Source organism: Penaeus vannamei, chromosome 34, assembly GCF_042767895.1.
Source record: "Penaeus vannamei isolate JL-2024 chromosome 34, ASM4276789v1, whole genome shotgun sequence".
Lineage (NCBI taxonomy): Eukaryota > Metazoa > Arthropoda > Malacostraca > Decapoda > Penaeidae > Penaeus > Penaeus vannamei.
Window position 1 is genome coordinate 2,091,348 of NC_091582.1, and position 21,682 is coordinate 2,113,029.

General features: G+C 52.4%; 1 protein-coding gene across 4 annotated transcripts in view; it reads left to right on the forward strand.

The window, feature by feature from the left end:
- LOC113816211 (uncharacterized) overlaps nt 1-21,682 on the forward strand; it is a 375,861-nt gene that overhangs the window by 333,695 nt on the left and 20,484 nt on the right. For 3 of the 4 annotated variants that reach the window (XM_070145477.1, XM_070145475.1, XM_070145474.1), the window contains exon 4: nt 5,855-5,896. The exons of the other annotated variant lie outside the window; for it this stretch is intronic. In XM_070145477.1, coding sequence (XP_070001578.1) covers nt 5,855-5,896 — 42 coding nt within the window. The remainder of the gene's footprint in view (nt 1-5,854; nt 5,897-21,682) is intronic. 4 annotated transcript variants of the gene reach the window in all.

The following is a 21,682-nucleotide window of genomic DNA, read 5'->3' on the forward strand; positions in this document are numbered from 1 at the left end:
GTCTCCTATTTTTTTTTTTTCTTCTTCTGAGGATGAGTTTTTTTTTTTCTTCTGTGTCTCCTTCTGTGCGCGTATTGTCTTGGTTTACCTTCTGTTTATTTGAAGATAGGATATTTTAAAAAGTGTGTGTGTGTGTGTGTACCAAGGATGAGTCGAGGGTGAGTCGAGGTTGAGTCGAGGGTGAGTCGAGGTTGAGTCGAGGGTGAGTCGAGGTTGAGCCGAGGGTGAGTCGAGGTTGAGCCAAGGTTGAGTCGAGTGTTGAGCCGAGGGTGAGTCGAGGGTGAGTCGAGGTTGAGCCGAAGGTGAGCCGAGGGTGAGCCGAGGGTGAGCCAAGGGTGAGCCAAGGGTGAGCCGAGGGTGAGCCAAAGGTGAGCCAAAGGTGAGCCAAGGGTGAGCCAAGGGTGAGCCAAGGGTGAGCCAAGGGTGAGCCGAGGGTGAGTCGAGGGTGAGTCGAGGTTGAGCCGAAGGTGAGCCGAGGGTGAGCCGAGGGTGAGCCAAGGGTGAGCCGAGGGTGAGCCGAGGGTGAGCCAAAGGTGAGCCAAAGGTGAGCCAAAGGTGAGCCAAGGGTGAGCCAAGGGTGAGCCAAGGGTGAGTCGAGGGTGAGTCGAGGTTGAGCCGAAGGTGAGCCGAGGGTGAGCCGAGGATGAGCCAAGGGTGAGTCGAGGGTGAGTCGAGGTTGAGCCGAAGGTGAGCCGAGGGTGAGCCGAGGGTGAGCCAAGGGTGAGCCGAGGGTGAGCCAAAGGTGAGCCAAAGGTGAGCCAAAGGTGAGCCAAGGGTGAGCCAAGGGTGAGCCAAGGGTGAGCCAAGGGTGAGCCGAGGGTGAGCCAAAGGTGAGCCAAGGGTGAGCCAAGGGTGAGCCGAGGATGAGCCAAAGGTGAGCCGAGGGTGAGTCGAGGATGAGCCGAGGGTTAGCCAAGGGTGAGCCGAGGTTGAGCCAAGGGTTAGCCAAGGGTTAGCCGAGGTTGAGCCGAGGTTGAGCCAAGGGTAAGCCGAGGGTGAGCCGAGGGTGAGCTGAGGGTGAGTCGAGGTTGAGCCGAGGGTGAGCCGAGGATGAGTCGAGGGTGAGCCGAGGGTTAGCCAAGGGTTAGCCAAGGGTTAGCCGAGGGTGAGCCGAGGATGAGCCAAGGGTGAGCCGAGGGTGATCCGAGGTTGAGCCAAGGGTAAGCCGAGGGTGAGCCAAGGGTGAGCCGAGGGTGAGCCGAGGGTTAGCCTAGGTTGAGCCGAGGGTGAGCCAAGGGTGAGCCAAGGGTGAGTCGAGGATGAGCCGAGGATGAGCCGAGGGTGAGCCGAGGATAAGCCAAGGTTGAGCCAAGGGTGAGCCAAGGGTGAGCCAAGGGTGAGCCGAGGGTGAGTCGAGGATGAGCCGAGGATGAGCCGAGGGTGAGTCGAGGATGAGCCGAGGATGAGCCGAGGGTGAGCCGAGGGTGAGTCGAGGATGAGCCGAGGGTTAGCCAAGGGTGAGCCGAGGATGAGCCAAGGGTGAGCCGAGGGTGAGCCGAGGTTGAGCCAAGGGTAAGCCGAGGGTGAGCCAAGGGTGAGCCGAGGGTGAGTCGAGGATGAGCCGAGGATGAGCCAAGGGTGAGCCGAGGGTGAGTCGAGGATGAGCCGAGGATGAGCCGAGGGTGAGCCGAGGATAAGCCAAGGTTGAGCCGAGGGTGAGCCAAGGGTGAGTCGAGGATGAGCCAAAGGTGAGCCAAGGGTGAGCCAAGGGTAAGCCGAGGTTGAGCCGAGGTTGAGCCGAGGGTTATCCAAGGGTGAGCCGAGGGTTAGCCAAAGGTGAGCCGAGGATGAGCCAAGGGTGAGCCAAGGGTGAGCCGAGGGTTATCCAAGGGTGAGTCGAGGGTGAGCCGAGGGTGAGCCGAGGGTGAGCCGAGGGTGAATCTCGGCGGCCGGGAGGGTGAATATATTACACTGTTTTAGGCCTCCTTGGCGTTGGCGTTGGGATAGGCGGTGGGCGGGTGGGCGGGTGGGAGGAGTAGGAGGGTGGGTGGTTGTGGTTGTGGTTGTGGTGGGGGCGTGATAGTGAGTGTGAGAGGAAGAACAGGAAAATAGAAATTTAAAAAACTAAAACAAGTATCGAAAGATAAGAAGGAACAACAAAGAAAAAAAGAAAAAAAAAAGAAAAAGGGAAGGCAATAACAAACAAAACAAAAGGATAAACAACAACAACAAAATAAAAAGGAAAAGCAATAGCAAAGAAAACAAAAGGAAAACCAATAACAACCACAACGTACCTCAACTTACAAGCTACAACCAAGACCTTAAAGTCCTAAAACATATCTCAAAAAAAAAAAAAAAAAACGAGAAAAAAATACGAAAAAATACGAGAAAAAAAAACGAAAAATACGAGAGAAAAAATACGAGAAACAAACGCGTCTCACAGCACAGCGACGGAGGGAAAGAGGGTGGACTAGATTCCTGAAACTGATAACTTCGGGAAGCCTTCACGGACACGCACGCGGTTCTTGGAGCGCGTAAACACAATGGTCCCATGAAGCCGATGCTAATGCACTGGGCCCATAATGCTGTTCAAATTGCAAGGTCCCATAATCCCCGGTACTATCAGATGCACTTAATAAATTATCTTAATCTATGATATGTAGCCTCCTCTTGCTGCTACCCTCCTCCCCTCCTCCCTCCCTTCCCCCTTCCGCCAATCTCTCTACATTTCCTTCCTTTCTTTTCCCTCCTTTTACTCTTTCCTCTTCCCTCACGTTCCCTTCCCTTCCCTTCCCCTTTCTCTGCCCCCTCCCCCTATCCCCTGCCAATCTCTCTATCTTTTCTTCCTTTCTCTCCCCTCTCTTTACTCTTTCCCTCTCTCTCACTTTCCCCTCCATTCCCTTCCCCTCTTTCTCCCTCCCCCCCCTCCCCTCCCCTACCAATCTCTCTATCTTTTCTTCCTTTCTCTCCCCTCTCTTTACTCTTTCCCTCTCTCTCACTTTCCCCTCCATTCCCTTCCCCTCTTTCTCCGTCCCCCCTCTCCCCTCCCCTCCCCCCAAAAGTAGTGCTTATTATCCCAACATTCACAGGAAATTCGCCAGAAACAGATCTAAATAATTAAAAGTTGCATAGTATGAATTAGGGAAGGATACGCTACCTTCCTCCCCCTCCCTCTCCCCTCCTCCTTTGCCTCCCCTCATTTCCCCTCCTCCTCCCTCTTCCCTTTTCCCCTCGTCTTCCCTGCCTTCTATCCTCCTCTTCTCTTCCCTCTCCCTCTTTACCAAAACTCCCCCCCCTCCCCCTCTTTCCCTCTCTCTTTCCCCCTCCCTCTCCCTTTCTTCCCCCTCCCTCTCCCTTCTTCCCCCTCTCCTCTCCCCTCTTTCCCCCTCCTCCTCCCTCTCTTTCCCTCCCCCCTCTCCCTCTTTCCCCTCCCCTCTCCCTTCTTCCCCCCCCTCTCCCCTCTTTCCCTCCTCCTCTCCCTCTTTCCCCTCCCCTCCCCCTCTTTCCCTCCCTCCCTCTCTCTTTCCCCTCCCTCTCCCCTCTTTCCCCCTCCCTCTCCCCTCTTTCCCCCTCCCTCTCCCTCTTCCCCCTCCCCTCTCTTCCCCCTCCCCTCTCCTTCTTCCCCCTTCCCTCTCCCCTCTTTCCCCCTCCCCTCTTTCCCCTTCCCCTCTCCCTTCTTCCCCCTCCCTCCCCCCTCTTTCCCTCCCCTCTCCCCTCTTCCCCCTCCCTCCTTCCCTCTCTTTCCCTCCCCTCTCCCTCTCCCTCTTTCCCCCTCCCCTCCTTCCCTCTCTTCCTCCCCTCTCCCCTCTTTCCCCCTCCCCTCTTCCCCCCTCCCCTCTCCCCTCCTTGTGGTCATCGGCGCTTCAGACCCAAAAAGCTTCGTGGAATTATCGACGGCAGGAGCAGCCACTGGCGGAGGTGGAGGTGGCATGCCGACGGCGCCCGGGTAGCTTGACGGTTTTTATTATTATTATTATTATTGTTGTTATTATTATTATTATTGTTATTATTATTATTATTGTTATTATTGTTATTATTGTTATCATTGTTATTATTGTTATTATTGTTATCATTGTTATTATTATTATTATTATTATTATTATTATTATTATTATTATTATTATTATTATTGTTAGTGTTGTTATTATTATTATTATTATTATTATTGTTATTGTTATTGTTATTGTTATTGTTATTGTTATTATTATTATTATTATTATTATTATTATTATTATTATTATTATTATTATTATTATTATTATTATTATTATTATTATTATTATTAATTCCGGTTTAGTTTTTCTTGTACGTTTTTTCTTATTATGATTTTTTAATTTTTTTTTTTATTATTATGCTTGTCTTTGTTTTCGGGGTTGAGAGAGAGAGAGAGAGAGAGAGAGAGAGAGAGAGAGAGAGAGAGAGAGAGGGAGAGAGAGAGAGAGAGAGAGAGAGAGAGAGAGACAGGGACAGGGACAGGGACAGAGGGAGAGAGAGGACAAACAGAGACAGAGACCAACAGAGAGAGACACAGACAGACAGACACAGACAGAAGAAAACCATGCAAGTTCGCCGATTTTCTTCTTCTTCTTCTTCTTCTTCTTCCTCCTCCTTCTCTGTATTGACGACTGACAAGCGGACACGGCGTCGTGATTTATCCGGAATTATTTATTTTCCGCGAGAATGGGAGAGGCGTGAACGTGCTCAAAGTGGGTTTATTGGGGAGCTTTGGGCACTAAGGCGGGCGGTGCTTGTTTGTTTTAAGGTAAAGGATAATGCATCAACTCCCCTATTTCTCCTGGATTTCCCCCCTTCCCCTGTCCCCTTTTCTTTTCCCCTCTTTGGATCTGTCTCCCTTTTCCTTTCTTTTCTTTTTTTTTCTGTTCCTTTCCTTACTGCGCCTCCTGTGCTTCCTCCTTTTCTGCTTGTTTTTTTTTTTTTCCCTTTCATCTCATTCTTTCTTTGTTACTGTTTTCTCCACTTCTTCCTGGCTGTTTTCATCCTCTATCCCCTCCACCACATTTCCTACTTTTCTCGTTGTTTTGTTTTCCATTTTCCCCTTTCCTTCCTTCCCTTCTTCACCCCCCCCACCCCCACCCTCCCCTCCACTCCCCTACTTCTCCACCCATCCTTCAGCCTCTTCCCTCTTCCCTTCTCCTTCCCATCCCCTTCTTCGATTTTTGTGTCTCCTTCTGATTGCTTATCCTCGCGACAGGAATGGGAACTGAAGCAGATTAAAGATTGATTTGAATGCTTTTACACCAATGTCAAGTTTTTGAAGTCAGACGCACGCAAACACCTCGCATACCGTCGCCATATAAAACCACATTTTATTCTGCACTTTAGCTGACGGGCTGCTGTGTTTGTGGCATTGATAGGATGAAAATAGATGCACAGTGTAGTATGTAGATTGTGATCCCCCCCCCCCCCCAGAGCAACGTATGTGTAATGGAGTGACGAAGAAGAGGGCGAGGTGGCTGAGTGTTTTTGTTTTCACGCGAGATATCAGATAACAAGGTTTGGGAGTATGCCTTTATCGGCCCAAAACATTTATAATTGGTAATTTGAAGAGATCAGGTCATCCCATATCTTGACATTCAGCGTAAAGGAGATTATCCCTGTGTTACACTAATTCTTTCATGTAATTTATTTATTTATTTATTATTATTATTATCAATTTACATTCATTGGTCTGGTTCCATATTCATTCATTTATTTTAGCACTCATCCATTGAATCTTACAGCTATTCTTTTAAATTATCTTTATTTGTTTATTTATTCTACTCACTTTATCTTTTTCCTTACAGTTACATCATTTGCATACATAATCTCGGTAAAGTACGTAGCAACCAATCGGCACGTCGGGTTTAGTTTAACATGACATGTGTTTGTGGCATAATGTTTTGTCTCCCAACAGGTACGTTCGCTGAAGCCCTGGCCGCCATCACCACACGCAGAGGTAATTTGCTTTTTCCAGTTGCGCTTGTTAGCCATTTTTAGGGGGGGGCGGGGGGCTGGGGGTGGGTGGGTGCGCCGCGAGATGGCGTGGGCGGGCTCTTCGCGGTCTGGGTGGGTCTGTGCGTGCGTTGTGTGTGGGCGGGGTTGAATGGCGTGCGAGGTGGTTGTGCTTGTTTGTGTTTGTTTGTGTGAGTGCCCGATTTGTGGTTGTGTAAATGACCGATTTGTGGTTGTTTGTGTTTGTGTGAGTGCCCGATTTGTGGTTGTTTGTGTGAGTGCGCGATTTGTGGTTGTTTGTCTGTCCGCTTCGTGTTAGTTTTATGTTTCCGCTGCGTGTTTGCGTCCCCGCTGTGTGTAAGTGTCTAAGCTTTGATTTTGTTTACGTCTCTGCTTTGAGTATTTGTTTATGCCTCGTTTTTTTTTTTTTTTTGCTTTTGTTTTATTGTCTGAAGGCGATCATTTCCTCTATGTTAAAATGCGAGATGATACGAGAGGACGATGAAGAACCGGGGAGAAAGGAGGACGAGAGAGAGAAAGACAGAGAAAGAAATGGCAGCTGAATGAGGCGGAGGGACGGCGAAGGGAGAGCGAGGGAGAGGGGAGAGAGAGAGAGGGAGAGGGAGGGAGAAAGAGAGAGAGAGGAGGGAAAGATGTTTACAAGTCTTCTGGCGTCTTTGTCCCAAGATGCGAGTTTTTCCCATCGTCTGAGTAGTATTGACCCAGGGCTATTTATCTGCCAGCGTCCAGGCATATCAGCGTTAATGAACCGCCTTAGCCAATCTCATCTCATCTTACTAACTCCTCCCGGCGCGAACCAATCAGGGAAACCGTTGCATCGGGCGTAGGCGATGGGGCAGCGATGCCATATAGCTTGCGCGGGGTTGCTTATTATTCATTGCTCTCTGGCTGTTTTTGGGCGGCTTTCTCTTCCATTTTCTTCTCTCTTCTCTTCACTCTCGCCTTCAGGTTCCAAAAGGCAATTGGAAAAAATAAGTTAGATGAAAGCGCTCGATTATAAGAGAGAATAATAATGTCAATAAAGGAGATGGTGTTGCCATCGTAGTGCGTTAACCCTTCCAGCTCTTCTCGAAGAACGTAACATACTTATGACCCAGCGCCGGGAAATGCGTCTCGTCCAGCATCTTTCCCCTCATCATCATCGCCCTTGGCTTCTCCCCTCTTCTGCCCTCTTCTGCCCTCTTCTCATCATTCGGGAAACGGCAGACCTCATTGGCAGATTCCAGGTTCTACTTAGCACTGAGCCGCAAGTCAGATGTACAATTGATTTTCCTTTATATTTTCTTGTTCTCTTCTCCTCTCTCTCTCTCTCTCTCTCTCTCTCTCTCTCTCTCTCTCTCTCTCTCTCTCTCTCTCTCTCTCTCTCCCTCTCTCTCTCTCTTTCTCTCTTTCTTTATCGTTCTCTCTCGTTTTCTCTCCCTCTCTCGTTTTCTCTCCCTCTCTCCTTCTCCCTCCCTCCTTCCCCTTCTCTCCCCCTCCCTCCTTTCCATCCTTCTCCCTCCCTCCTTTCCATCCTTCTCCCTCCCTCCTTTCCATCCTTGTCTCCCTCCCTCCCTCTAAGCAGCACCGCCAACCACCTCTTAAACCGAAGGCAAGCCTTTCTCTTCCTTTGTCCGGCAATCGATAGCGAGTGTTATTCTTTCGGTAGTCATGCGCCATTTGCCTTGGAATATTTTTGATGCAACGGCAATAGCGGGTAATGAGGGAGGCGGCGCTCGTGTGCGGCGGATGGTAATGATTCGCGTCCGAGGAACACCGCCGATAACCCGCTGCAGGGGCTGAAGGAGATCGTATTGCTTGTTGCGTTGTTTGGGTGACATGGACGCCGCAGTTTGGAGTTGTGTGGTATCAATGGCTGTACTTGCTTAAATTGTCTTTTTTATTCGCGTATTTGGTAATAGTCATTGGTAGTGTTGGGATTATTACAAACGAATGGTTAGTGCGTCCAGTAAGATAACGAAGCGGCGTGGTCAGGGCGAAGAAACGGACGCACAAAGACGCACAGGAGAAGGATGAAAAAGGCACAGGCCCAAATGCGTCTCCTCGCCGCCGCCGCCGCCTGCCTTCCAGCCTAGACAGACGGAAATGTAGGCCTAGGCGGTGATTAGTCCAGGGTGCCAGACTCCCGCCTATATTGATCAGCCAAGGGAGGATGCACCCTCCACCCCCCCTTTCCCCCTGCCCCCTTTCTCCCCCCTGTCTCGTCTCCCCCCACCCCCACCCCCTTTGTGACCCTGTTCTGTGCTTGTTTGGAGATAATGATCAGGTGCCTCCTTAATTGTTAGTTGAATTCTGTGTGTGTGTCTGTTTCCCCTCTCCCACCTGGTGTCAAGGGGGTGGGGGGTAGGGGGAGGCCGGGATAGAGACTGTTTATTATGGTGTTTATTATTTATTTATTTATTTATTTCTCTTATGGAGGGAGGGGTTTTGTTTTGTTTTTGTGTTATTAGCTTGATCAGGGCTGTAGTTTTATCTTTGTTCTTTTTTTGTCGTAAATGCTGCTAGTATTATCCGTTCCGTATTGTTATTTTCACTCATCATCATCAAGATTGTTATCGTAATCCTTTCCATTACTTTTATTGTCGTTGTCATTCCTTTTTCGTCATTGATTTCTTCCTTTTTTTCTCGTATCATTAACACTACAAAGCCGACGCACATTAACACACAGATATGCTTGCTTGTATATCTACCCCTGCCCCCCTCTCCCCCCCCCCTCTCTCTCTCTCCGGCGAGCCATTACGTCACGACCAGTTTTTGCTTGCACGCGCCCCAGAAGGAGAGGAGATGCGGCAAGCAGTCGGGTTCTTGGGGGAAGATGAAGAAGATGAAGATGAAGACGGGGGAATGGGGGAGGGGGGGGGTGGAGGAGAGTCTTCGTCGGCAGTCGCTCGTGTGCTTGCGAAGTTGCGTGACCTTGTTCAAAGAGCGTTGGTTCAAGGTCGCCGGAGGAAGGTGGTCGGAGGTCACCTCGTCGAGATGAAGGCGGGGGAGGCGGAGGGGGTTGCGGAAGAGGGGGGCGAGGGGGGGTGGGGAGGAGTATTTGGGGGGGGTTCGTGTGAGGCGCGCGGGGGTCGAGGCTTCGGACGAGGGGTTTCAAGCTTCACTTCCAATCGTTTTTTAAGTTTTTTAATGTATTTATTTATTCATTTTTATCAACATCGAAGGAGGCTTCAATCCAGACTTGATTTTTGGAAGTTAAGGCTGCATTATGTATATTTATTTGTGTGTGTGTGTGCCTGCCTGCATGTGTATGCATGTATGTGTATGTACGTGTTTGTGCGTGCGTGCGTGCTTGCGGGAGGGCGCGCATACACATACACAATACCCAGAGTACACACACCCGCCCTCACTCGGAGACGGGGACTGCCTCGTAATTAGGACGCGATACCCCCAACGAGGAGTCCAAATGGGATCGTGGTGGCGAAGCGGCCTCTCCGCTAGGCCTACGGACGGCGGGGCCAGAGTGGGAGCGCCGTCCCCGTCCCCGGGCGTGTCTTCTGGCCGCCCGCCTCCCATGCCCAAAAGCGCCCGTCGGTGGGGGTTGGCGGCGGAGGAGGGGAAGGAGGGGGAGGAGGGGCAGCCGGAGGGAGGAGGGGGAGGAGGGGCAGCTAGAGGGAGGAGGGGGAGGAGGGAGGGTCGCGGATGCCTTCGGTGGTAAGGATTTGTTTATTAATATCCTGGTGATTGGTTTATTCTTTTGTATTGTTGCAGGCGATTTTTTCTCTCTCTCGAACAGGAGGGGGTTGACGGTAGGGGAAGGGGGAGGGGAGGGGGGGGTGGCGTTCTATCATCGGCAGCCAACTCGTAATTTAAGACGAACAGGCATAAACGCCCCCCCGTTTGGATCGGGACATTATCATTCTGAGATTTAATTCCCACCGGCTATATAATGCTCAATATTTATTGATTATTTACACACCGCCCGCCTGGACCACCCGTCTCCCCGCACTGTATTGAATCCATATGTATTTCTCTAGGCCTCCTCCCCCCCCCCCCCCCCCCCGCCCCCCCTCTTCGTCTTCCCCCTCTCCCCTTCACATGTCTTCTCCCCACCCATTTCTCTTCCTCTGTTTCTCTTTTTCTCCCCCTCCCTTCCCTCTTCCTCCCTTTCTCTTCCTCCTCTCTCGCTCTCCCCTCCTATTCACCCCCCCACATCTTCCCTGCTCTTCGGCCCCCCGCCACGCCCCCGCCGGACGACTAGATGATCTAGAAATTAAAGTCAATAAATTCAAATCTCAATTATACACATGTCGGCCAGAAATATAGAGAGGAACTTGAATATGTATAATTGCTATAGTTCTTCCTTTCAGAGTGTGTCGGCTGGGGGAGGGGGGAAGGGGGGAAGGGAGGAAGGGGGAAGGGGGACAGAAGGAAGGAGAAGGGGGGTGGGGGATATGGTGAGGCGGGAGGGGGTGGAGTGCATTTTTTCGGGGGGGGCGGTAGATTCTGTGTCTTCGATTTTTTTTTTTTTTTTTTTTTTTTTGGCTGATTATAATTTTTTCAAGTGAGCCTCTACAAAAGCCAAAAGAAAAGAAGAAAAGAAGAAGAAGAAGAAAAAAAAAAAACATCTAGATAGCACATGCAGTCGTTCTCGCGTGCGTGGAATCATTCGGAATAATGAGACGCGATGCCAATAAGCATTCCCCCCCCCCTCCTCTCTTTCACCCCCTCCCCCACACTGGCCTCCTCCCCCCCCCTCTCCTCTTCCTCCCTCTTCAACGCACCCTCTCTTCTTCTTCCTTTCCCGTGTTCTCCCTTTTCCTTCTCTCATCCCAACTCACTCTACTTCCTCTTTTTCCCATCCGCTTTTTTTGCGAGAGAGAGAAAGAAAGAAAGAAGGGAAGGAAGAATGAGAGAGGAAGAGAGAGAGAGGGAGGGGGAGAGAAAGAAAGGAAAAAAGAAAGAAAGAGAGAGAGAGAGGGAGAGAGAGAGAGAGAGAGAGAGAGAGAGAGAGAGAGAGAGAGAGAGAGAGAGAGAGAGAGAGAGAGAGAGAGAGAGAGAGAGAGAGAGAGAGAGAGAGAGATTGATTTTCCTCCGCAATGACTTAAGACGGTCGTGCAGGTGACAGGAGACCTCCTCTTTCTTCCAATTTCTCCTTTTCTTTCTCCTTCGTCTCTTTTTATTATCCTCCTTTCGTTTCCAATCCCCCTTTTTACTCCCTGTTTCTCTTTCCCTTTCCATTTTTTCGTTTTTCTTTCATCCCACTCATCTTCTCTCTTATCTCCTCCTTCTACTCATTAAAATAATCCCCCTATTCTCCTTCCTTTCTCTCATCCTGTTCCCCGTTCTTCTTCGTCTACTTGCCCCTTATTGTCGCTTTTCACTTTTCCTTTCCATTTTTTAAAAATCATCATCTTTCTCTTTTGATTTATATTTCCCCTCTTCCCTCTTTATTTCCCACTATCACTCTTTTCGACGCCGCCCCCCCCCTCCTTCTTTTTAAATCTCCTTCTCCCTTTAGCTCCCCCTCCCCCCCCCTCCCCCTCCCCCTCTAGAAACAGAATTACTGAAACATATATATATTTTTTTCTATTCTTTTAAGAGGAAATGTGCGACCGTCCCCCTGGTATTGCTTTCTCCCGCCTTCGCTTTCAGATGGGTTGTAATTACAGGATTAATGAGCAGGTATAATTATAGACAGGTGAGCTGCCGTGGGACCACCCTCCTCTTACGCAGCATCCCCCTCTCTTTCCCTGTGTCTCTTCTCTTATTTTCTGTGTTGTTCCCTCTCTCTCCCAGTGTCTCTTCTCTTATTTTCTGTGTTGATCCCTCTCTTTCCCTGTGTCTCTTCTCCCCTCTCTTTCCCTGTGTCTCTTCTCTTATTTTCTGTGTTGTTCCCTCTCTTTCCCTGTGTCTCTTCTCTGATTTTCTGTGTTGTTCCCTCTCTTTCCCTGTGTCTCTTCTCTTATTGTCTGTGTTGTTCCTTCTCTTTCCCTGTGTCTCTTCTCTTGTTTTCTGTGTTGTTCGCTCTCTTTCCCTGTGTCTCTCCTCTGATTTTCTGTGTTGTTCCCTCTCTTTCCCTGTGTCTCTTCTCTTATTTTCTGTGTTGTTCCTTCTCTTTCCCTGTGTCTCTTCTCTTGTTTTCTGTGTTGTTCCCTCTCTTTCCCTGTGTCTCTTCTCTTATTTTCTGTGTTGTTCCCTCTCTTTCTCGGTCTCGCTTTCTGTCTGTCAGTCTATGTCGAGATGTTTCTATATCTCTTCTCTTTAGCCTGTCGGGCTCTTTTACATGTTTTTTTCTCTGTCTCTTTCTCTCTCTCTCTCTCTCTCTCTCTCTCTCTCTCTCTCTCTCTCTCTCTCTCTCTCTCTCTCTCTCTCTCTCTCTCTCTCTCTCTCTCTCTCTCTCTCTCTCTCTCTCCCTGTCTCTCTCTCTCTCTCTCTCTCTCTCTCTCTCTCTCTCTCGCTCTCGCCCCATGAATTGTGGGGAGGGAGAGGGAGGAGGGGGGAGGGGGGAGGGGGAGGAGGGGGGAGGGGGAGGAGGACGCTAATAGAGTTTTGATTCATGGCGCGGGGTACCTGCTCTGCCTTGAATATTTAATTATCAATAAGTAATGGCGAAGTATATGCCGCTTCACCGCCTCCTCGACTTGGCCGCTTAATGACATGCGCTGTTGTTTTTCTTTCTGTTTGCTATCGTTCTTGTATTACTTATTTTATTTTTTATTTTTTATCTTTTTCTTTTTTCTTTTTTTACGCGGGGTTTACGGTCGTCCAGCGTTGTTGTTGCATACGTGAGGAGAGCTTTTTTTTTTTTTTTTTTAATGCATCAAGATTGACGATCGTGATATCGATTGTGGTCGTCCGGAATGGCTGTTTGACACGTACGACCTGTCCGAGAGGGGGGGGCGGGCTTGTAGGGATGGGGGAGGGGGCAGGGTGTGTGTATTTACCCCCCCTCCCCCACCCCTACTCCTCCCTTACCTCCTCCTACCTCTTACACTCCTACTATTATAGGGTGTGGGTGGATGGGTGTGTATGTCCGTGTGAAGTCTGTTCATGTGTGTGTGTGAGTGCGCGTACGTGCATGTGCGTTAGCGAGCACGCACACGCACTTGGGAGCGTGTTAATGTATTTGCGCCCATGCCCGTGTGTGCGTCTTAAGGTCCCGGACCAACGTCTCGAGATCCCAGCGCAAGACACACGCGGACTTCTCGCTCCCAGGTGATCATATCTCCGTCGACGCGTTTCTCTTGCGGCGGCGAATACGTAACGGCGGGAGTTATATTTAGTCATGCCTTCCCCCCTCCCCCCCCCCCCTCCCGTCTCCACCTCTTCCCCTACCCCTTACCCTCCCTCCCCATACCCACCTCCTTCCCTCTACCCTGCCCCCCCCCCTCCCTACACCCCCTGTCCTTCCTCAGAGAGCTCGTTACCTGGTGATACACACGTGGCCGGGGGGAGGGGCGGGGCCGCTGGGCTGAGGCTGGGGAGGGAGGGCGGCCTTTTGGAGCAACTCGTCATGTCATCCTCGTCGTCGTCGTCGTCGCCTCGTCCGTGTTCTGGAAGCTGTGTGTGCGTATGTGTGCGCGCGTGTGTGTATGTGTGTTTGTATGTGTGTGTGTGCGTGTGTGCGAATGTATTTGTATGTTTGTGACGGAGAGGGAGGTGTGGCGGGAGTCGGTCGGTGTAGGAGTGGTGTCGGCGCGGCGGTGTGGCGGGCAGAGCCGGGTGTACGGCGGGATAATACCTGTGATCAGCAGGTGTACATCACGGCCACCCGCTCATTGTCGGGCTCTGGCAGCCATCTCCGCTGACGGTAGGCGGCTCATCCCGCTCGCCACGCCACACCCACGCTACCGGACGCGCCACACCGGACTCGGACTCGGGACACAGAGCGGCGCACTTGCTAGCGCCCGAACGCACCCGCGCGAGCGTAGATAGCGCGTGCGACCACGTGTCCGTCGCCGCAACATGTGCGCGACTTGGTAGGCTAGTGATGCCACGTCCGCACCTGTCGACGGCAGCGCGTCACGCCCGCGGCGCGAAGGGGCATCGGCGCGTCGCTCGCCGCGCTCGTCGGCGTCTCCGGGGCCGGCGGGAGGCGACGGGCGCCGCAGCATCCGCGGAAGGGCTCGCCTCGACGCGGCTGCGGAGAGGGCGGCGGCGATGCCCGGCCGACCGATCGGACTCCGCGGCGTGGAGTCGGCGGCGGCGATGCCCTGTTGAGCGCTCGGAGGCGAGGGCGGCGTCCTTCGGGGCGCCGGGAGACGGGCAGTGAGCGGGCGTCTCAAGCGGTAGACAGTGTGGATGGCGCGAATGCTGGCCGAGTGCGGACGACTGCGGTCTGCTCTTAGCGTAGCCGGGCACGCGAGTATCCGCGGCGGGTGGCGAGCAGGACGAAACCTATTGTCCGGGAACGCCCGTGCGAGGGCGTGCGCTGGGACGACTGGCCGGGAGAGGTGTTGACGTGGTCGGACGACTCCTTTGGCGCGGGAACGGCGGGCGTCTGCACCCTGGTCTCCCCCAGGTGCTCCGGCGGGCGCGGGCGGGAGGCTGAGGGCGTCACAGGTGGGAAAAACGTTTCTTGGCACACAGGCGGTGATCGAGCGCCGCCTTTGGCTTGGTCTTGCCGTCGCGGTCATTTCGCGATGACGGCGACAGCGCAGAAGGCCGGAGGTGCTCCTTCTCTCGGGCTCGAAGCGAGACAGTGAGCGCAGCGGAGGCGGTGGGGGCGGCAGCGGCGGCGACGATGGAGGAGGAGAGAAGGACGAGGAGGAGGAGGAGGCGGTGGCTGGAGCTTCTGCATGGTGCCGGCAGGTGGCAGCAGCGGTCGGGCGGCGCGAGGGACCCGAGGCGCCCGGTACACAACACCTCATCTCTCCTCGCTCGCCCTGAGTTATTGCTGCTCCTCCCGACGCTTATGGCATGTGGGGGGGGGGGGGGGGGTGCTTGTCCTGTGCGGAGGAGGTGACACGGCCCTTCGGTTCGCCGCTCGGAGGGGACGCTGCAGGTCGGGGGGCTTCGTTTCGCACAGAGATGGCCGGGGACACAAGGCGAAGCAAGTGCTGAATATGCTGCGATAAGTGAATTTTCCTCCTTTAAGGCAGCAGAAGCGAAGTCGCTCGTGGGCGTCGGCTCGCACTAATGCCATTTGCGAGCTGGTGTGGCAAGCTGCAGTTTTGACTTGTGTCATCGTAAATAATGATCATAATTAGGGCTAATGATATATCGCGAGACACACGCCATTAAGGCGGCCGGGGACACCGCGAACAGATAAAAGTTAGAAATGCGGAGGAGGGCAGGGGGTGGCAGGGGGAGGGGGGGGCAGCCTGATTGGAAACGCAGGGCCGAGAGGAAATCGAAAAGGCGGGAGAGGTAGATGGCAAAAAGGGAAAGAGAAAGAGGCAGAGGACAAGAGGCTAAATATGATCGAATGAAAAGGCGGCGCTTGAAGAGAGTGTAAGGAGGTGCGTGTGTTTTTAGGCGCGATAATTGTGTGGCCACTTGCGATCGCGTTACGCGCTCCCTCTCGGCATTGCCTTTGTTTCTTCTATCGATCCGACCCCCCTCCTCCCCCTGCCCCCCCTCCCCCTCGCCAGATGCCGCCGCACCGCTGACACTCATCTACAATGCAATTTTTCGCCCCTTCTCCGTGCGTGTTTTGGCTCGGGATGAGAGCTCGTTGCAAGCCGCCGGCCGGTGTCGTCGCAGGAGCCGAGAGTGTTGCAAGGCGGAGGCGCAGCGGCGGGAAGGCAGGGATAAAAAATATGGCCGACGCGGGCCAGGGGCGCGGGCTGGTGTCGGCGCTGTCATTTGATCCTCCGAAACAAGCCGCTAACAGCTTTCCAATTGATAAAAATGGCAGACAGTCCTTTGATCGGGATGTCACAATATTAATTTTTTCCTCCGTAGGGCCGTTTGTGCGCGAGGGTCCGGAGAGGGGAGGGAATAAGGGAGGATTAGGGGGCGAGGGAGGCTGTGCAGGAGAGGACACACTTTCTTCATGCAAGGGATCGTTCATATGATGCAGGCGATCACAGAGCGCGACGCCGCAGAAGACGAACAAAAGACACAACACGTGCGTGCCGAGAAGTCGCCAGACCTCGCGCTTCTCCTTCCATCCCCTTCCTTTTCTTCCCTTCCTCCCTCATTCACTCCCCTTCCGCCATCTGTATACCTCTCCGTTATTTCTATCATACTCCCGCCTTATAGACAACAAATACAAACAAACACAACGGCAAAACATACATCTACACAAACAAATCGAGACTCAGCAGCCACGACCCCCGGAAACCTTAGAGCACAGAACCTGGCGGTGTAAGCAGGAGGTAATCGGGAACCGCCTCTTTGATGGTTCATTTGTGGTTCTATGGCTTGTAGACCCGTCACGCTGCGACCGTGTTCCGACATGCTCTGCGGTGCGTCGCCGGCGTGGGAACACTGGCGGGGTTATCTCCGACCTCACCCTTAGCGGTTTCAATTCCTTTTCGCGTCTTTTTCTTTTTCCTTTTCTTCTGTTCCTAAGTAGCGGATTCAGACGACGCTTTTCGTTTATTTTTTTTATTTTCTTATTCTTCTTGATACAGTATCTCGAATGTCTTTTTTTATATGCAGTGAACTCTTCGTAAATGCAACTTTTAGCGGCGTGGCGGATACATGCACTGATTATGCCCGGCGTGCGTGACTGTGCGTGTGTGTGTTCAAGTAGACACTTTACCTTCGTTTTATTACATTTTAAGAAACGGTAACTCAGGCGATGGCGTTCCCTGCGATCTCTCTTTAACTGTAATTCTTTTTTTCTTCTTCTCTCTCTCTTTTTATTCTACATTTTATTTCGGCGTTCCTGGTCGTCCTTTTTCCCCTTTTTCTCTCGGTTTTTCATCTATTTGATCTTACTTTTTTTTCTATCTCGTGTTCTCGTGACCTTCGGGAAATCTTGAGGTTAATCACTGGCGGGAGATCGAACTGCCTTCATGTCCGAGGTTCTTTCAGTGGCGTTTCTTCTTCTCTTTTATTTATTCTTTTCCTTCCTTGGTAACAAGCGTCCTCCTTTTCTTAAGTCTCTTCTTTTTTTTTCTCCTCCTCCTTCGTCTTCTTCTTCTCCATCTTCTTTTTTTTCTTCTTCTTCTCCATCTTCTTCTTTTTCTTCTCCTTCTTCTTCTCCTCCTCCTCCTTCTCCTTCTCCTTTTCTTTCTCCTCATCTCTTCTTTTCTCTTCAATTCCTCTTCTTCCATCAGTTTGTTAGATCTCTCTTCCTCCTCATCCTTCTCTTTCCTTCCATTCCCTTTTTCTTCCTCTCCCTCTTTCCCTCCTTCCTCCTCCTCCTCCTCCTTTCTCTGTATCCTTTCCTACCTCTCCTCCCTCTCTTCTTCCTCATCCATCCCTTCTTCCTCTTTCTCCCTTCCAGTTATTCCTTCCCATCTGACTATCTTCTCTCCCGCTCTTCCCGGCCCTCTCTCTCTTCACTCATTCCATGTCTTTCCCTCTTTCTCTTTCTCCATCTCTCCCACTTTATCCTATTTCCCCCATCTTATCCTTCCGTTCTTCCTTCTGTCCCTCCCTCCTCCTCCTTCTCCTCCCGATTTCATGCCTGTGTTGCCCCGCACGTAATGTCTCCTTATTATGTTCAATTGGATGCCAATAACGCCATCGTTCTCCTGGCTTGCTAATGTTCTCGTGTTCTCGCGCCTTGATGCTGCTATCGCCTTCTCTCGCCTTGACGTTAATATCGTATTTTATACCCCAATTCTCCACCTCCTTCCCCCTTCCCCCACCCCTCCCCCCCGTTCCACCCCTGTCAATAATATTGTGTTCTCCCGTTTCGACAATATTACCATTTGCTGCTACTCCTTCATTTTCTTTTATTATTGCTGCGCTCTCTCTCTCTCTCTCTCTCTCTCTCTCTCTCTCTCTCTCTCTCTCTCTCTCTCTCTCTCTCTCTCTCTCTCTCTCTCTCTCTCTCTCTCTCTCTCTCTCTCCCGTCTTCCTCTTCTTCTTCTTCTTCTTCTCGTTCTCCTCATTTTTCTTCTTATCATTATTATTCTCCTTCTTCTTCTTCTTCTTCTTCTCTTCCTCCTCCTCCTCCTCCGCCGCCGCCGCAACCTCCTCGTCTTCTTCCTACCCCCCCTCCTCCTCCTCTTCCTCCTCCTCCTCCTCCTCCTACTTATCCTCCTCCCCCTATTTGTTGTCTCTGCCATTACTGTACATCGCATAGCACTATTTCGCCTCCAAGTAAAACCGTATTAAGTTATCCCGGGCGAAACACATCGTCCCACGGAGCCAGCAATATTGCAGTGATGCGATCGGTGTGCAACTCGCAATGCGCTGTTTTCGATTTAGAATTATGTAATGTTTCGGGCGGAATTGCAAGGCATGGTCTTCCTCCGTGATATGCGTGGTATTATATTCCCTTTTTTTCTTTTTTAGTTTCTTATTTTAGTTTTTTTTTTTTTTCAACGCCGAGTGTATCAAGCGGTCTCGAAAATTGCCCGAGTGCAGCGTCGTCAGCACACGTCCGAGAATAACTGCGAATTCCATCAAAATTCAAAACCTATTCCGGCTTTCACCAGCTCCAACGGAACACACGCGCACACGAACACACAAAGGGTTTAAATCCATTATAATAGCTGAACAATATGCTTGTGAGCTATTCTGCGCGGCCAGGCCTATTACCGTAACAAAAGCTGCGATTATCGGGCTCCCATTACCGACACTCCACGTCCCTATAGACGGCAAAAAATGATATCATAAAAAGGGTTTGATGCCAGCCTTTCCCCGGGTCGGAACCCCTTTAAGGGGATCCCTCAGGTCCTCTTCTGGTTGGCATCGCTTCATTCGAAGGGGTCAGGGGTCGGCCCTGCGCCTGAGGTTCCGTCGGAGGAGGCCAAGACGGCGGCCTGGTCACGGGCAGGCCGGCGGGACAGGGGCGGCGGCGTATCGGGTGCGATCGGGCGGGTGATCGGCAGAGGCCAAGGGGAGCGACGGCGGCTGACGGGATTACGCCCCGACGCTTTTTTTGGCACGGGCGGCCATTCAGCGGCGTGTTCCGCGGCGTGTCGGAGTCGACGGCCTGTGAAATTACAAACCAAATGATGACGATATCATCTCGGCGCGTAGGCCTAAAGAGCGCGCTGGAAATGATAGGGTAATTAAGTGAATTAGGTTCTCTCGCTCTTCTTTTTTTTTTATTATGGCGGCCTTTGAGTTTATTGTTTGGGCGGGAGGAGGCCTGGGTGGCGGGAAGGAAGGCGGGGCGGCGGCTCTCACGCCCTCCACCTCGGCAGAGCATCGAGGCGTAATTAATGGCAGCCTTGAAGTGATTCCCTTGAAGTGATTCCCTGTCTGCGAGGCGAGCGAGAGAGACTGCACTCGAATGTCCCGCTGGACGTCGCCGGCCCTTCGGAGCAGGACCTCCTCGCTCTCGTGTTTTGTTTCCCACGATGACGGATCCGACGACTGGCCTCCGTGATGCAGCGCCTAGTCATCGGTATCGGCAGGAGCAGGCAGGCCGAATTCCTCCTCGGTATTTGGTATCGGGAGGACACGGACCCGAATGGAAGGCAGGGGCGCAGTGGCCGAATTACGGGCGCTGTGCCGTGCAAGGGGGGTGCACTCCCGCCTCTCACGGTCCCATCGCCGTGCTATTTTTCATGTATTTATTTTTTTGATGCATAAATATTTTTCACACGCGCATTCCATAATCGATACGATGATGTATAATTCCTCCAAAGACAGCGACGACAGTTCATTGCGGATTAACCTGTGATCCAGAACAATAAACGAGAACCTGCGGCGATCCGCTGAGTTACAGCATCCTGCGCTGGAAGGAACCCATCTAGGACAAGGTTCCGCCGCTGTCCCGCCGCCGCCGCTTCGCCCCCGCCGCCGCCGCCGCCGCCGCCGCCACGACGCTACCGTGTTCCCTCATGGCGTTCTCGGCGTTGAAATTTCGAAAAAGAATTCTTATTAAACTCGAGCATTAGCAGACGAGGGGGGGGGGGAGGTGGAGGTGGAGATCCGTTTGTGCATTTGCCCTTTGATTATTTTCTGCGTGTTTTTTTTTTTTTTTTCCTTTCCTTTTCTTTTCATTCGTTTTTGTTTGTTGTTGATTTCTTATTCCATTTGTACGGTCGCCATTTTCCGATTGGTCACCCGCTATTCTTTGTTTCCGGACTAACAGAACAGATAATCTTATCCCTCTTCATCTCTCCTGTCAAATTGTTCCTCATTCGGGGATGCTACGTCATTCTCTCTCTCTCTCTCTCTCTCTCTCTCTCTCTCTCTCTCTCTCTCTCTCTCTCTCTCTCTCTCTCTCTCTCTCTCTCTTTCTCTCACTCTTCCTCCCTATCTCTCCCTCTCTTCCTTCCCCTCCCTATCTCTCCCTCTCTTCCTTCCCCTCCCTATCTCTCCCTCTCTTCCTTCCTCACTCTTCCCCTCCCTATCTCTCTCTCTCTCTTCCTCTCCCTCTTCCCCTCCACCCCCCCCTTCCCCTCCCTCGCCTCATCCCCGCGTGAAGTTGCGATGTTCCCGCGACCTTTTGCGGCGGGCGGGAAGGGCGGCGGCGGCGGCAGGTGAGCGCCAAGAGAGAGGCGCCGCGTCCTCTATGGGATCCCTCGGCGGTTACCCGCTTGCGGTTAACGATTTATCGGGAATTGGCTGTTAGTTTAGGGTCGTCCGCGCGGTTGGGGGCAAAGGTGTTCGTGTGTGAGAGGAGGTTGGGTCGGGGGGGCGGGAGAGAGGGGAGGGGAAGGGAGGGGAAGGGAGGTGAGGTAAGGGCGGGGGAGGGGAAGGGAGGTGAGGGCGGGGGGAGGGGAGGGAAAGTAAGGGCGGGGGAGGGGAGGGGAGGTGAGGTAAGGGCCGGGGAGGGGAGGGGAAGGGAGGTGAGGGGAAGTGAGGTAAGAGCGGGGGAGTGTAAGGGAGGTAAGGGCGGGGGAGGGAGGGGAAAGGATTGGAAGAGCTGAAGAGAGGGGAGAGCGCGCGCGGCCATCCGCTGGCGCACGTGGCGGCGGCGAGGGAGCGTGTCCGTCTCCCGCGACTTAGCTTCTCTCAACACATTAATCCTCAAGTTTTTTTTGTTGTTGTTGTTGTTGTATCTCAGTTTGTCGGCGTAAGGGAACTCTTTTTCTCTTTTCTCCCTTTGTCTCTTTCTTTGTCTCTCCCTTTCTATCTCTTTCTGTGGTTTTCTCTATCTGTCCCTCTCTTTCTTTGTCTATCGTTCTCTTTCTCTGTTTCCTTCTTTCTCTTTGTCTCCGGTTCTCATTCTCTCTCTCTCTCTCTCTCTCATTCCTTATCTCCCTCCTATCCTCCGTTCTCCCCTTTGTCCTCTCCCTCTAATAGCCCGCTTCTCCATGTCAGTTCTGCTAATTCGGAATTGCTTCTCTGTCGCTCCGAATCGCCGCCCGCCATGCAATGACGTCACGCCGTATCCGCGTAAGTGCCAGTCTGCGGCGGCGGTGCTTGTGGCCCCGCGCTGCCGCCGCTGTCGCAGCTGATTCGCCTCGCCAAGTGTCGCCGCGCTGGCCTTCGGGGAGAGCCGAGCGCGCGCGGCGAAGATCGCCTTCGCCTCGCTTTTGTCTCGCTCTCATTTCTTCCTTCGTGAGGCTGTCGCTCGCGGACGGACCAAGCGCCGGAGCGCGGCGGCATCCAGACCGAGGTCGCGGTGGCTGCCAGCGCCGCCGGTCTCCCTCGACGGACCGGAGACCGCGTTTCTCACCGCCGGCCGGCGAGGTCGTCTTTCGTGCCCGCCGCCGTCTTTGTCCGAGGTGCTGCCATCTGTGGCCGGCGGAGGAAATTAGCGACCAATCAATATATTATCAATAAGCCTTGCGACGTA